The sequence below is a fragment of the Pavona decussata genome, unplaced genomic scaffold, assembly GCF_977016875.1.
Source record: "Pavona decussata unplaced genomic scaffold, jaPavDecu1.1 SCAFFOLD_47, whole genome shotgun sequence".
NCBI lineage: Eukaryota > Metazoa > Cnidaria > Anthozoa > Scleractinia > Agariciidae > Pavona > Pavona decussata.
In genome coordinates, this window is record NW_028145469.1 from 622519 (window position 1) to 638149 (window position 15631).

Consider the following 15631-nt stretch of genomic DNA (forward strand, 5'->3'; position numbering starts at 1 on the left):
AGGAATTCAAACTAAGTATTAAAAAGCAAAGCAACCTTCCTAAATGTAAATTCCTGGAGGAACTTGCAACGTAAACATTACATGCTTGCCGCTAACAAAAAGGAGGCTTGGCTTTCCTTGAAAGAAAGAAAGAAAGAAAGAAAGAAAGAAAGAAAGAAAGAAAGAAAGAAAGAAAGAAAGAAAGAAAGAAAGAAAGAAAGAAAGAAAGAAAGAAAGAATGAAAGAAAGAAAGAAAGAAAGAAAGAAAGAAAGAAAGAAAGAAAGAAAGAAAGAAAGAAAGAGAGAAAGAAAGAAAGAACGAAAGAAAGAAAGAAAGAAGGAATGAAAGAAAGAAAGAAAGAAAGAAAGAAAGAAAGAGAGAAAGAAAGAAAGAAAGAAAGAAAGAAAGAAAGAAAGAAAGAAAGAAAGAACGAAAGAAAGAAAGAAAGAAAGAAAGAAAGAAAGAAAGAAAGAAAGAAAGAAAGAAAGAAAGAAAGAAAGAAAGAAAGAAAGAAAGAAAGAAAGAAAGAAAGAAAGAAAGAAAGAAAGAAAGGAAGAAAGCAAGGCAGGACTGTGGAGCGGACCAGCTGACTATTTACAAGTGCTACTGAGACTACACTAAGAAAAGAGGCTAACAAACTGTAGCGTGTAGACTGACCCATTCCATTGAATCTACAAATCGGGCCGGAAAAATAGGTACGTATAAACTGATCAGCCTGTTTTTGGACATAATCTGGTTCCTGTGTAATACTCGTGCTCTGTGGTTCGCAAACCAACCGAAAGCCACAGTTGCGGAAAACAAATTTACCAAACGAGTAATGTTAAAATTATGATCGGTAGCAACGCGAAAATCGTTAACAATCGATATATTAAGAATATCGAAATATTTTTAACCCTCTTTTGTCGCTTGCTTAATAACGCCGTGCATGGAACGCAATCGCTTCAAAAGGGGGGCAAATAAAAGGAGAGGTGGAAAGGCTAAAAATAAAGGTATGAGCAATATTTAAAATCATTTTTTTTGATTTAATGAATGCCTTAGTTCTGTTTACATTTCATCCTTGCACACCCTAAGGCTTCGGCTATGATTAGTTTAAACGCAGCGAAAAGACGTCAAAATTAATACGATACCGCCTTTACCAATGTTTCAATAAAGTGCTCCGCATCTAACGAACACACTACAAACAAAAAACATTTTTTAGCAAAAAGGCGCCTGAACGTCGAACGCAGCTTAAAGATAATAAGTGCAATTTGGACTCCAAAAAAAGTTACGTTTGTAATCTTGATGGCCGAGAAAGCTGAAATTGTAAGGAATTCAGATAACAGTTGACAGTTGTTCGTGGTCTACACTTTTTTCGGCGCTAAACTTTTAAACACACATGAAGAGGAAATGCAAAGAACTGTCACATTGCCAGTTAATTAATCGTTTAGCGTTGCACAACAATCAGCTGTCCTAATAGATGTATTTTTTCAGTCAGTGACAAAGACATACTCGGGAAAAGATAATCCGAGCTCTCCCAACAGAAGTCGAATCCATGACCTTCCGATTACTGGTTCGGATGCTCTACCACTGAGCCCTTGGAGACCCGTAAATTAAAGCTACTAGGCCATCAATTAGGCTCATGTAAAGAATATCCTGCACACTGCTAGCATTTTTGTTGTCAGTCCATGTCACTGGATGGAAAAACACATCTATCGTTCATTCGCCAGGCTTATAACATAACGCAACATTTCTTTTACAAAACAGCTATCCTACTGCTCATAGAAAAAGTTACTAAACTAAAATGCGGGCGTTACCTCCCTCGCAGAGGCCCTTTTAGCTCGTCACGCAATCTTTCCTTTCCAATGCTGGGGTGGAAAGATTGCGTGACGAGCCAAAAGAGCGTCTCTGAGGGAGGCAAGAACGGGTGTTGTTCAGCCATTAGTCATCAGAGGGAACAGTGAGGCGCTGGTAATCACGTAGAGGTTTCTGCTTCCTTCTGTCCCAGGCGACGTATGACACACCCATGACACACACAACTGCCACCACTGCCATTGCAGCAACCAGAGTGGGAAACTTAGCTGCAAAAAAAAACAACTAAGCTTAGTCTTCATTTTCGCAACGCTGAGGACATAATTGTTTTTGAAGGGGCAAAAACGTCGATAAAACTGCGAGAAAAGACCAGCTAGTATTTTCGGAAGGCCAACAACAGCTCATAAATTCGGGGAATAAGATTCCACTCCCTAAACCTTCTTACAATTTAAAATTTTCAGATAAAGAATCCGAGCAGTTCAAGCTGTGTCAGTTCACACACGTTTGCCTAAAATAGGCCATAAAATCACGTTGTTCTATTTGGGTGCCTCTGATACCAGACCTGTGATTTGATTGGCACCAAAAGCGCCTTCATCAGTTGCAAACTGAAGTTAACGAACCTCCGTTGTCAGACCCCAAACGTTTGGTCAAACTTGTACTCATTACTTCAGGGACAGTTTTTGCCATAAAATCTTCTTTGGTGTTAATAGTGGGTGACACAACTTTGACTATCTTTCACCTGTTGGATATAGTCCATGTTGCTCTCAAATTCAATGAAAGAAGGCAGTGAAACAGATAAAAAAGTAATTATCATAAAGGTACGAGGACTCTGAGTTTCTTTCCTTGAGCTGCTAAACTACTAGTGACTTACTACTTTTCTCCACATCATTGATTTCCTTCTCCGTTTCGTCCAGCGCTGCCACGTCCTTAGGCATGAACGGTCCTTGGGCCAAAAATTCCTCTTCGTCCTTTGTTTCAGGAACCATGAGGGACCTCTTGGCTCTTTGTGGAATACATCCCTGCGCGCAGCGCGAGTTAGGATCCGACTCGTTACATATCTTCACCTTGCAGTGCATGTACACGAATGGATTGTCACCAACGAAGCTGAAGGCCTCGAGACTAAACCGCTTCTGGCGTTTATCCGGTGAGGGCAGATTCAAGTCCACTGTGTCATCTACTGCGCATCTGAAGAGAGAGTCAGGACAGTTATATGCAACATTCCTTTCTGTGCATTGGCGGTTTACTTGAGCAAAAGACGAGGGATGCGGAACAGCAAATGTGTTAAAAGCGGTGTAGAAATTACACTATGACTGAATGCAACGCATAATATAAACTTACAAAATTTATCATAGGGAAAACTAGCCTGAGACGGTCCAGGTCGCTCGTTGCCACACTCTCTCAAGCGACCTGGACCGTCTGAGAATTAGGCTAAGGAAAAACGTGAAAAAGAGGTAATTTTTTTACGTTATGGACAAGAGAATTAAACTACAAATTTTGCTTTTAGCCAGGAAAAAAGTAATTTTAAGTTGTAGGACATTGTGTTGAGCTCGACGATTTAGAGGAGATTCAAGCTTCAGTATCGGGTAACTACGGATGTGAGACCAACCAGTCCCAAAAAATTTAAACAAAACTTGATGACCGTAAATTATTACGGTGGGAGAACATGAAAACAGCCATTAACTAATGAATTTAAGTTACAATTTGTTTCTGTGTTGGAGTAGCAGTGTTTCACAAGTACTGGGATGCCTGGGCATCAGGTATATTAGTGATCGAGAGGCACCAATGCGGCCACGTTTTTAGACTCAAAAGGTTCGTGTCAGCCTACAACTGAACCACGAATAAGTTTATCAGCCACGGAATCAGCAAGCCAAATAGGTCCATTATCCTTTTTAAAAACGTAAAAGAATCCTGCGGAGATATTTCTTACCAAAGATCCACTAGTAAAGCTAACTCAAAAAATTCCTCCGCAACCGACCGTCAATTTCAAACCCATAAACGATCTTCGCATCTCCCCGTCACTGACTTATTTGATAAAACCAACCACAGGTCTAATTAGGGAGGATAGGTACTTATGGGAAAGACGAATGAAGGAAGACATGTTTACCCGTTTTTGATGAATGTGTATTTATATCCCTGGCTGTTCGGGTTCGGATCTGGTGTAGCAAAGCAGTCCACTGGTAAAATTTCCAGCCGTCCGTCGTCCGTGTCCACGCTGACCTCCACGTACACGATATCCCTTAGCTCCAACTCGACTGGGAAATCCCTTTGCGTGTACTCGTTTACGAACCTGTCATTTGGGAAGATTTTCATTTCGAGCACAAATTTTCCATATCCTTTCTTGGAGAAAATGATCTTCTTGCTCTGTACCCGAAGGCCAACAGCTGACACAACTCCCGTGTTTGAATAGTAGCAGCTGAAGGGGATTTCCACTTCACGAACACGGGTGATGATCTGGCCCGGTTTAAGGGGAATCTCCTCAACTTTGTTCATGTAGCTGACGAAATTACTGCTGTGCCTTATCACTGTGCGACATTCCGTCAGTTTCGTGCGAAGAATATAGTCAGTAGCGGTCTCTGTGGCACCACAGCTGACATTACTGAGACGGATGTGTTCCCTGTCCAGAGCGGGAAGTAGTCTTTTTGGAATGGTGATGGACATCTCATTCTGGCCACAAGCGACTTTGATATCTGCAATTTTCAACATGTAAATGAATACCTAAAAGGGTAGCAGGAACTATTGGTTTGCAGTTACTCACCAAAAATTTGTTTCTGTTGTAGTGACCCTGCTATAACTTTTTAACTCTTATTTGTTATTATTACTATTACTTATTGCTATTATTATTATTATTATTATTAATATTATTATTATTATTATTATTGTTGTTGTTGTTAGTGTTATTTTTGCAACGTTTGTATGTTATAGACATATTGATAATGTATGTTTTAAAGAGATCGACGTCGGTTCCTTTCCTTATAACGAAATCTGTTGAACATAAAGCCATGGGAAAGAAATACTTTGCCTTACAAACACCTGTTTCAACAACCACGATCAAAGTTTACGTTCCCACGAAAGCTCGGCACACAATCGTTTCAGCACCTTTACTCCGATTATTGCGTTAACAAGACACATTTTTTGTTACTCACCGCATGTAAAACAGTTATTCATTGTCCTTAATTTAATAACTAGATACTTAAAACTGGTGCCTTTCCTTACGAAGATTAGGGAGTGCGTTCGATGATCTCGATCTCAGGATTTCTCCTTTTTGATGACATCCGCCCCTGGAAAACATCTGCAGGGGATGCCAGATACGCGTCCCAAGATCTATCCATTCATTCCGACAAATCAATCCTATGCAATTTGGACTCCAATCCGTATTAGGAGTGCGCTCTTCCTACGTCGAACGCAATAAGACGCAGTGTTCAGCCTTAAACTAATACTCTTAAATATTATGATACGTCAGAATCAAAGTGAGCTTACTGGAGACATATTGATTAAAAAAACTGAGCATGATCTTACCTGAATGAGAAGAATTCGATGGAGCTGGTGGACTTGCAGAAGGCGGGTCATCTGTAAACAAGAAAGAAACAATTTAGAAAAATTGATTAATTTTCTTAACTCTACGTGATTGATAGACAGAAAAACAGACACACCCGAAAATTTTATATTTTATCAACTGTGTTGATAAGACTGGTTAGGTATGATTAAGTAACTTGGCGTCAGTAAAGAGATTCGAGAGCTGACGTTTCAAGCGTTTGCACTTTGTCAGAACGAATCAAAGAAATTGTGTGTTGTGGGTGGTTTATTGAGTGATCAGTGCAGATACGCTATTAGTTGTAGCATGGAAACGTGAACATTTAGTAATGATATCATGTGTTTGTGAGGACAGACAGACAGAAAGACGGACAGGTACTTTTTAAGTCAGAAGCACCTCATATTTCGCGTCAGAGTGATTGTAGTTGCGCAGAGGAAGGCCTGCTACGCTATGCTATTCTGGGCCCTGTACTATATTATATTACGCTGTTATACTACACTGTTTTACATTGCCATACAGTGTTATGAATACTACTTTGCTATGCTATACTCTCGCTGATCTGAAAAGTCAGTCATTCACTTTCATATCCTTCCCAAATGCTCAATCAAACATACAATCCCGTTTTTATCTACTGTTAGATCCATCTTACCATTTTGAACGTCTCTGACTCTCTCGTCACCCTCCGTTCTATCATCGGTCCCCTCATTCAACATATCGTTCATGATTTCATCTTCAATCTTTTGATTATCATCTGTGATGAAATGAATACAAATACATATTTCACCACATGTGTTTATCCTCACGTTTTATTCCATCCTATGCAAAGGTCATTTGACAATAAATTAAAATATTTTACTTTTAATACTCGCAATTAAAGCACACACATGTTTGTTATTTAGAAACGGTTGGTGGTAGTGACATGACGTCGTTGACATTCAAAATAGGTGGCAAAAGTCTTTTTGATACTGGGGGTAAGGTGGGAGGAGATGAATTATATCGTCCACTCTACGCAAAATACTAGCAAGTACTTAAAATGAAATATTTCCTCTGTTTTAATCAGAAAGGATCGTTTACTCCCGAGTTAGTGAGCGAGTTGGTGGGTCTCTCCCTCATCCACCCCACCAACCCCCACCGGCGTTTATTCCTTTTGACACCCGCTCCAGTTGTTCTCCTTCTTTTTCAGTCGACTCACCGAGGAGTGACCTTTCAATTATTCGGCATTTTTGTTTATCCGGGAAAAATAATACTTCCAGCTGGTCCTCGAGCTAGCTGCCTCAGGGATTTCAAACGACTTTCATCGAAAGAGCTCAAAACCAATTAAACGAGATCCTACTGTGATGAGTCGGTGCACCTATAACTGTCTTGTAGACAACTTCTATCAATTGTGATTTGTACGCCAAAACAATCCAATAAACTCGCAACGACCCTAATAAAACCAAAACAATAGACTCCTTTCCGAAGTGTTTTGAAAAATGAATCGCTCGGTGGCGTCAAAAATTCCGCATCCCAAAGAATAATCTATGACGCGACACCCAGCTCTAGATGTTTGATGCTTCATAATAGAACGGACAATCTTAAGTCATTCGTTTTCGGATTTGATTTTGTGTTCCGGAAAAGAATAAGAGTTCCTTCTCAGCAGCGTTGCAAATTCGTAAGTAAAACACAGAAGATTCCCTCCTAAATGTTCCAATGAAAAGTTTAAATCATAATAGTAGATAAAGACAAAGGCGTCTTTCATTGCATATTTACTATTTATGAGATGATTTAAAAATGATTAAGAATCAAGATACAGTGTAATTCTTCTAACTTTTTTTAATACAATTTTTCATATGTTAAAAAATTTTGATGTCCCTCAATTGCATTTAATTGTAGTGATTTTGTGCTTCAAGATAATAATACACTGTCTACAGTACTCGCTTGAATATTTAGTATTGACATTTCGCCGTTATTGACCAAGTCAGTTTGATTTGAGGCTCAAATCAATCACACAGATCCAATAACTAAACGAAATTAATCTGATACGTGTAAATCGATGAGATGCGGAAAAATTTCGGTCTCGAGTAATAAAAGAATTAATTAGGGCTTTGAACAGTCTTAAACAGTCTTGTATTTTCTACTCTTCGCTAATTAGGATTTTTTCTCTTGATCTCTTTGATGTTATTAGTATATTTTAGTTGTAGCTCGTTCCTTACCCTATTATAGGAATTCATAATTTAATGCAGATTAAGATAATTTCATGTATCGCCAGAGTTATTAGTAACAGTTAGTAAGGGGGGTCTCCTCGATAAGCCTAGAAAGGCTTCTTAGACTTCCTGCTCAATGCTGTTACTTCAGTGATGAATGAAATATTGTAAAAGATGTTGATTTTGGGCAAATAAATAAATAAAAAATAAAATAAAAAAATAAAAAAAATGACTGAACAGCCCTATTGAAAGAACACTTAAGAAAAGCCTTGACGACGTTAATGAGACATTTTCCGTGTTGCATGTTCATAGCCTACAAATGCAAGAATACTTCTTACTGTAATGTAGTGAAATAACTTTTCAGTGCTAACATCAAATTAAATAATGGATAAATCTCTTGCATATAAAGTTCATTTGGATAAGTTTATCTTAAGGTTTCTTAGAAAACGCATTATCTAAAGACATTATACAAAATTAGAGGGTCTGAACCTGTAGGTTGTAAATTACTGTCTTGAAAGCATGCGTTCGCACACACTTTGCCGGTAATTGAAAAGACGAGGGAAGAGTACAAATCAGAGAGTAGCGCGCGAAGATCTTTTCGCTTTCTTCAACAAATTTTGTTTGTAATTTGGAGATACAGATGTTCTCGAGCAGAAAACTAATTTTTCCAATACTGAGATGCCCGAATATTCAATTTTTGAATGCTTTTGAGAGGGACCCAAGGTTTGGCTGAAAATTAATGGACAGAGAAAAATTATATTTTTCGCAAAGTTTTTAGTTCTTTTATCCCCCTTTGACCTGACCAGTGTTGCTTTAAGGCAACAGACGTTTGATTAACTGAAAAATTCAATAGTGGATCGAGTAAAACTTTGCGGAAAAATTGGCGGGAACCAACTTCACATCAAGAGTCCTCTGGCTTCTTGGTTAGCAGTTGGAACAACTACGGACCAAGATGCAGAGCATTCTGGGCACGAGAGTGGGTAAAAAAAATAATCTTGTACCCAGAGTCTTCAGGCTCTTTGGTCAGTGGTTGGTCGCCTCGAGAGATTTTGGTGTACTGGAAGTTTTGCAGGGAATCTAGGGTTAAAAAGGCAAGTGAAAAGGCTGAGCCATTTAAAGGCAGGCAATCAAAAATATTTCATTTACGTCGATTCCTCCAGACTAAGTCTCTCTACGCGACCAACCGCTGGCCAAAGAGTCACAGGACTCTGGGCACGGGGTTGAAAAGAAAGGTAAAAAGTCCTATCCACAAAAATTTCAAACACTTTGTCGCCATCGAGTACTGATAGATTGCCATAGACTGGGTAGAAATTTGGATGCTTTAGGCATCACTTGAATTAATGTTGTTCTATGCCATTTATTTCAGCCATAATTTCGGAAAGAAACGTTTGCTTCTGTTATAACAAATCAAACGGACGTTACTATGAAGTAATTTGCTGGGATGTTTATTGTGCGATACAAGGTGGTTCTAGCCTTTTAGTTCGGGCCAACATCATAAATGATCGTTGCGTGACTACTCAAGTGTAAACAACCAAGTTCTACTACAGCATGTTGTATTGCTGTTTTCAGTCCGCATTTTTCTCAAGGAAATTGGACTTTTATTTCAATATCAATGAGAGTAACACTTCGCTTCGAGATGTATTGGGGCTGACGGCCCTAGTTCTCATCTTTTTGGCCGAGTTTTTAATCACGATATTGAGTGTTCTTCTTCGACAATTCTTACCAAGCAACGAGAAGAAATCCAGTGTTTGTTTGTTTGTCAAAGACAAACATAACTGAAAGGATATTTGACCAAAGTGAATGTTTGGACTTTCAAATCACAAATCCTTTGGTTCAGAGAGATAATAACTTGGATTGTCGTAGGACAGTAACACCGGTACGTCAAACGTTACGAAAGCGGAATTTTTGAGGCCCCTGTGGCTATTTATTAGTCACTCTTTATAAGATTTTATTGTTCTCTCAAAGCGGAAAAAGCGCTGATTGGTTAGACAAATTACCACAACACTCAGTCCGCAATAATTAAAACCTATTTTTCCAAGGGGTGCAATGGAAATACCCTGCGCTTGAGAGATTTCGAACAAGAAAACGAAAGTATACTTGTAGTTAAGGCCTTTCAAACAAAGTCATACCAACAAACGATGTCACTCAGGAATTTTTTCCGCTTTCTAGAAACGGAATACGTTCATTTGAAAACGAACTTGAACGAATTTATACTATGGTAGAATTGTTTTATTCACTGTAGAGGTTTTCATCTCTCACTTCGTGTCCGATTTTGTCTACAATGCTATCAACTGCGATACAATTAAACACCGTAATGGGCAATTTTGCTTGAAAATTATTTGGTCTATTCTTTCACCTTTAAAATCTCTCAGCAAGTACAAAGGGAGAACTAATTATAAAATGAAAGCCACTATTTTTTATAGAGTACAAATAAAACATGCGGAGGTTTTTGAACTCGAATAGTAGAAAGTCCATAGTTTTCAGTACTCCACCCCGCCAAGGCTATCAGTGAGAAAACACATTTGCTGCCGCTAATTATCTTTAACCGCAAGAACGAAAAAAAAAAAAAAAAAAAGAGTTTTGCGTTATTTTCGCCTCCAACAGAAAGGAACATCGGCACTACGCAACTGTAGAGTTCCGCTGACAAAGTTTCTGAAACTTTGAGAGGAACAAAGCCAACATACTGCAACCAGTACAAGCTATAAAGTATCATGTTAACAAATATTTCAACGATTTTGCTCATCTTGGAACCAGCTCTTGTAGCTATCATACGCTTGCCCATAGCTCAGGCGCCTTCCAATCGCAAACGGCGTCCAAGATTTCCGTTCAGTTTTGGTAAAAAGTGGCAAACAAACAAAAAATAGATAGATTTACCTTTAAGGGTCTCATCTGCCGCCTTCACTGCGTTCGACAGCAGGAGAAAGGAGACAAGCAAGATAATTCTTTTCATGACGAAGACAAATTGTGCAGTTCACCTCCAATCGCGTTAGGACTAATGCACTTTAGCAATGCACATAACTATAAGAGCACGAAATTCAATTCAATCAACGCGGAAAAAATAGTTTCTTTTGTTTCTCCTTTATCCTTGACTGCTTCAGAAGAAAAGCGTTGTAATAACAAAGTCCTACACCTGACGTACTTACGTTTCCCGTACACGCTCAAAACGTAATTTTACTTCTAAAAAACGGAAAAATACGTTTGTTTTCAATTGATGTTAGGGGAAACAGTAAAACATACAGTAGCTTGGCCTAGATTTTACTACGACTGCCAAAACTGTGAAAGGTCAAATAGCCGTGGAAGGCTTTTAATGGGGTCTTATTTTTCTTTCATACATAATGTAGCGCATAACAAAATAAATACTTACGTTTTAAACGAGATTACAAACTTATAAGGCATCTTTAACGCTCTGCATAATTAACCATAAATTTCCTTGGTATTCGTAAACGTGTATTATTTGAACTCTCTTACACTCTGTCACAAATTAGTAACGATTAGTTCTAAAACTTTTCAATCTTTGGAGTCACCATTCGCGCAAAATCTGCTGAACAGAACTTTTCTCTGGTGCAGTTTAGTTGCCTCCTTGCAAAATTAAGGTTTTAAAAGATTTTAAATTTGTAGCCTTTAAACTGGCCGGTTTTGGAGCGTGCCATTATCCTAATATATACATATCTTTGCGTGAATAAGGTGACCGTGGGAGTTGCTTTGTTTTCTAAGAACTAAATGACGTCTTGCTTTGATAATATTTATTTTCGATATATGTTGGTAATTATTTCTCTACCGGGACAAAAAAAACTGTAGTCTCAAATTATCATGATGTCCTTGAAAATATTCAGGGACTTATACCAGTAAGAGTATATATTTTATTTGAATAGTCGCACTCGGTGATTTCGTCCAAAAACTATTCGCGAGTCCCGCCGTTCTAGTCAGCCGCTAAGTAAGGACCTCATTATAACGGAAAAGTTTGAGGTTCGACGCATAAACTTTTCCCAAATTAGAGACTTTAAGAAACCTCGACAGTAGTAGCTTTCTCAGTAGTTTTCTTTTGAGTAAAGAACGAAAGGATGATATCCAAGAATTCCGGCAAAGTTAGAGCCTCGAAACAGCATGATAGGGAAGCACTGTTCACTGATAAAATGAACCACACTTTAGCATTTATCCACACCAGAGTTAAAAGTTAAAAACGGTTTTCATTACCCAAATCAGAAGCACTGTTTCTCATTGTAACCAGCATCATAACGAAAAAAGAAACTACTGTACAGCAATATTTAAAGTGCCTATCACCCCTACCCAATTTCTTTCATTCTCAAAAGTAGACGTAGAAAGTAAGCCAAAACAAGCAAAATAATGAGATTTGAAGTTATTCTCGATTTTTAAAACGCAATTTCCGAAGCTAAAACCGCGCCATTAGAGGAATGGCACTAGTGAGTTGTGACTTCGATCCGGTATCTCGATAACAAGCACACAACAAAACAGTAGTGAGTCGGAGTGAATTCTACGCGAGCTGTTTGGGGTTTCTGGCCGATTTTTTAGCCCAAAAGCCGAACACTGACACCGAATCCGAACAAAGCTACAACTCAGATGATTCAGAATTTAACTACAACCCTGGCTACGTGATTGACGCGACGATCAAGAACGTAAAATAGGAATGAAAGGCCTACACTACTCCTACTCGCATGTTTGGCGCTTCTACCTCAGGCTTTTGATCAATTTAGCTTCTTGTATGTTTACAGCGGGTTGGCATGACGATTTGAAGGATTTGTATGATAATCATAGAACGAAACCATGTGCTTAATTGTAGCATGTTTTGTATTTTGATCTTAAAGGACATTTTGGGTTTAGAGTTCTGCGTTAAGCGCCTGTTTATTTCACCTCTTAAGCCGCTGTCGTTCTTATGCCATTTCATTTTACTAGTATTTAGATCTAGTTTGGCTCGTTTCAGTTCGCGGTCCGGTGACAGTTCAACTTCGCATTTAGTATTGAACCGTGTGGTAATCTTTAACCTCCGAAAGCGACCGCTATTGTTGTTATCTTTGTAAGGATTCAACCGTGTAATTACATCAGTTTATCTTACAGTTTTTGTATTGCAGGGCCCGGCCATTTGTTTTTGTGGCAAGATGTTGTGTCTCTGATCGTTGCTATTTGTTTTTTATCCTTTCTCTAGCACTGTAGATTTCTTCGAGAGCTTTGCAATGCGTGAAATTGAGGGCTTAAGTTTGTTTAGTTAAGGCTTCGTTTTTGCATGACCCTTTGCATCGCCTCGCTTCGCTCCGCTATGAGGTTTGTGTTTGGGGAGCTTGCTATTTTCTAAATATTTGAAATCTTTCGGTTTTAAAGAATATTTAACTGGGGCCCGAGGGAAGTGTAAATAAGCAAGACTTTTCCTATGAACAAAAGGCTTGCCTTTTGTCAAGTCGTCCTTCGTAAAGTGCTTGGAGCATATTGACAAATATTTTCCGGGTTAGCCCGCTTTTGTTTACATGAAATCGATCTATTTCTTTCTGCATTTCCTTGCTTCATCATCATCGAACAGTATAGCGTGCAGAACTATACCCTTCTATATAATTGAGAAGGCAGTATATCCACCTACCACATACCTTCCTGGCACATTCCAAGTTTAGTACAGAGAATGTAGTGACAAATAAGCAAATGCTCTGTGGCTGAGATACCGGGTCGATGTCACATGCTTGTTAGAACCCAGTCTCTCAACTGCTCCTTTTTGTATTCAATATGGCGGAAAATGGCCTATTTTGGGCGATTTTGTCTTCTGATAAAAACAAAGCGAAACATGGAATACGATTTGTTTCTTCGCAAAGCGTCTTAGACATGCATAAATTTTTTCGAAATTGATTAAAACTGTGTAAGGGTGATAGGCACTTTAAACAAAAAGGAAAATTTAGAACGATCTTCTTCCGCCAACCGCCGACCGATTAGCTCAGTTGGTAGAGTATCTGACTACCGTGCGGGAGGTCGTGGGTTCAAACCCCGGCCGGACCACCACTCAGGGTCTTTAAATAACTGAGTAGAAAGGGCTGCCTTTGTAATGTCATCTGCAGGTGGTTAGACCTTCTAGTCTTCTTGGATAAGGACGATAAACCATAGGCCCCATCTCACAACCCTTATTCGTAATAAGTTTGTGAGATGTTAAAGAACTCACTCACTGCTCGTAAAGAGAAGGGGACGTAGTTCCCCGTGTTGTGGTCTGGTCTTTGTGTGGGAGTCTGCTCTGGGAGGGTGGAGGGAGATCACATGGACTGAGGCGGCAGCCAGAGGCGCCTTGTATATGCTGACGTCCGATCTCACTCTCTGGATATGATTGGTTATTGATTGCAAAGTCACACGTATGTTGTGATTGATTTAATAAAGACTTCAATGTACAGCGCCGCTGTGGAAAAGTACGGTTCAACAATGAACCACTCTCATAGTATCACGCTGATTAGGTAACTTTTGACGTCCGTAAAGAGATTCGAGAGCTAATGTTTCAAGTGTTACCCCTTTTTCAGGGCGAATCAAGGAATTGTGTGTTGTGGGTGGTTTATTTAGTGATGAGTGAAGATACGCTTTTGGTTGAGGCATGGTAACATGAACAACAAGAATCCAATGGAATGTTGGAGTGTTTGATCAAATCTTTAAGGTAAGCTTAAAAGAAAAGAATTTTGGCATAAATAATAGGCTTAGAAGTGTTATTTAATTAATTTATTGGAGGGATTTGGTGGTGCAATATTTTCCCACTTCAATGATGATATCAAAGACTACTCAATCTCTTTTCTTTTTATTGTGAATTATTACAGTGGTGGTCAGATTTCCGGCAAGAATTTGCCACCGGACACGATTGGAAAAATATATTGTGGAACACTAAAGAAATTCGAGTCAATAAATTGTCTCTTCGATTCGGATATAATTTATGTAAAAGATCTTTCCTTTGAGTTGAGTACTACTGACTCATTTAATATTATCTCAAAGAAGAAGATTGCTAAAACCAATTCTTTAATTTGGGCCGGACTCCACCACTCGATACCATCTCACTTAAAACTAATAACACTTCAGCTAAGCTGCTGGATTCTCCCTCTGTTTTGACGTGAAATAATGTTTTCGATGTCCTGGAAAAGAAAGCGAAAGATTATTACGCCTTGTTCATCAGCACTAAAGCAGAATATCCTAATAACGCACAAAATCTAAAGCACGAATTTAGTTTAACAGATCAACAACCAGGAGGAGTTTTAAAATTACCACACAATGTGTCCTCTAAGCCGTATGTTCGAGCTTTCCGGTATAAGGTTCTTACTGAATATTCTTTATACCAATACAAAACTATACAGGGTAGGTTTCACAACTGACAATGTACGCTCTTTCTGCAAACTTGAACCCTATTCCTTAAATCATCTTCTCATTTATTGCATTCATTCTAATGTTGTTGGGGGGTATTTTGAGCACTATTTCTATTCACTTACAAATGGGTTCATCGCTATCTCATTACAAGATGTGTTGATAGGTATTATAACATCTGTTATTAATTGCTTAGATTTATATATGGGAATGCAGAAAGGTGCAAACTCTAACTAATACAAAAGGTTTTAACTCAAAATTGAAAGTTAACTATGTAACGGACAAGTTAAATGAGAAATGGACGCTTCAAACACATATTTTGAAAAGTAATTCTACCATTGCATTTAGTTTAGCTTAGTTAGTTACACATTAATTTGACATTAATTCCTTGTTCTGTTAATGTCTGTGTGGTAAACAAAGTATTGAAATTATAATTCTTGACTTCAGTTTTTATAAAAAGTATTGTATTGCAAAATTGTTTTCTTCTTTTTGTTTCATCTTAGTTAGACAGTGTCCTTTCTAATATCATTGTAATCATTACCTTTCTCCATATATTACTAATTGAAATTGCAATGTAAAAGTAGTGTAAGTAATTATGTGTAGTGTTAGTAAGTAATCCTGATTTGTTAAGCTAGTAATTGCAATAGAAGTAGTAGTGTAAGTAATATTATTGTAGATGGGATAATTGAATTGAATTGTAATAACAATAACAACAATAATAATAATAATAATAATAATAATTATAATAATTATAATAATAATAATAATAATAAATTAATAATACTTTAGTTGAATGGAAAGCGTTCGTTGATTCCGTGGGAATTA

General features: G+C 38.2%; 1 protein-coding gene across 1 annotated transcript; it reads right to left on the reverse strand.

Moving 5' to 3' along the window:
• Window positions 1-981: 981 nt before the first annotated feature.
• Window positions 982-10495, reverse strand: LOC146482126 (ZP domain-containing protein-like). Its single transcript, XM_085107414.1, has 6 exons — window positions 10358-10495; window positions 5950-6051; window positions 5285-5335; window positions 3873-4455; window positions 2640-2953; window positions 982-2037 (listed from the first exon to the last, which is right to left on the reverse strand). The coding sequence occupies exons 1-6, from the start codon at window positions 10431-10433 to the stop codon at window positions 1898-1900; spliced, it is 1266 nt and encodes a 421-aa protein (XP_084963540.1). The 5' UTR covers window positions 10434-10495; the 3' UTR covers window positions 982-1897.
• Window positions 10496-15631: the final 5136 nt, after the last annotated feature.

What these genes read in the sequence shown, in the direction of transcription:
- LOC146482126 (XM_085107414.1), bottom strand. Translation starts at nt 10,433, where the DNA reads ATGAAAAGAATTATCTTGCTTGTCTCCTTTCTCCTGCTGTCGAACGCA. An exon ending in AGTCAGAGACGTTCAAAATG is followed by an intron (nt 5,336 to 5,949) that starts GTAAGATGGATC and finishes TCTTGTTTACAG; the next exon opens with ATGACCCGCCTTCTGCAAGT. An exon ending in ATCGAATTCTTCTCATTCAG is followed by an intron (nt 4,456 to 5,284) that starts GTAAGATCATGC and finishes TGAAAATTGCAG; the next exon opens with ATATCAAAGTCGCTTGTGGC.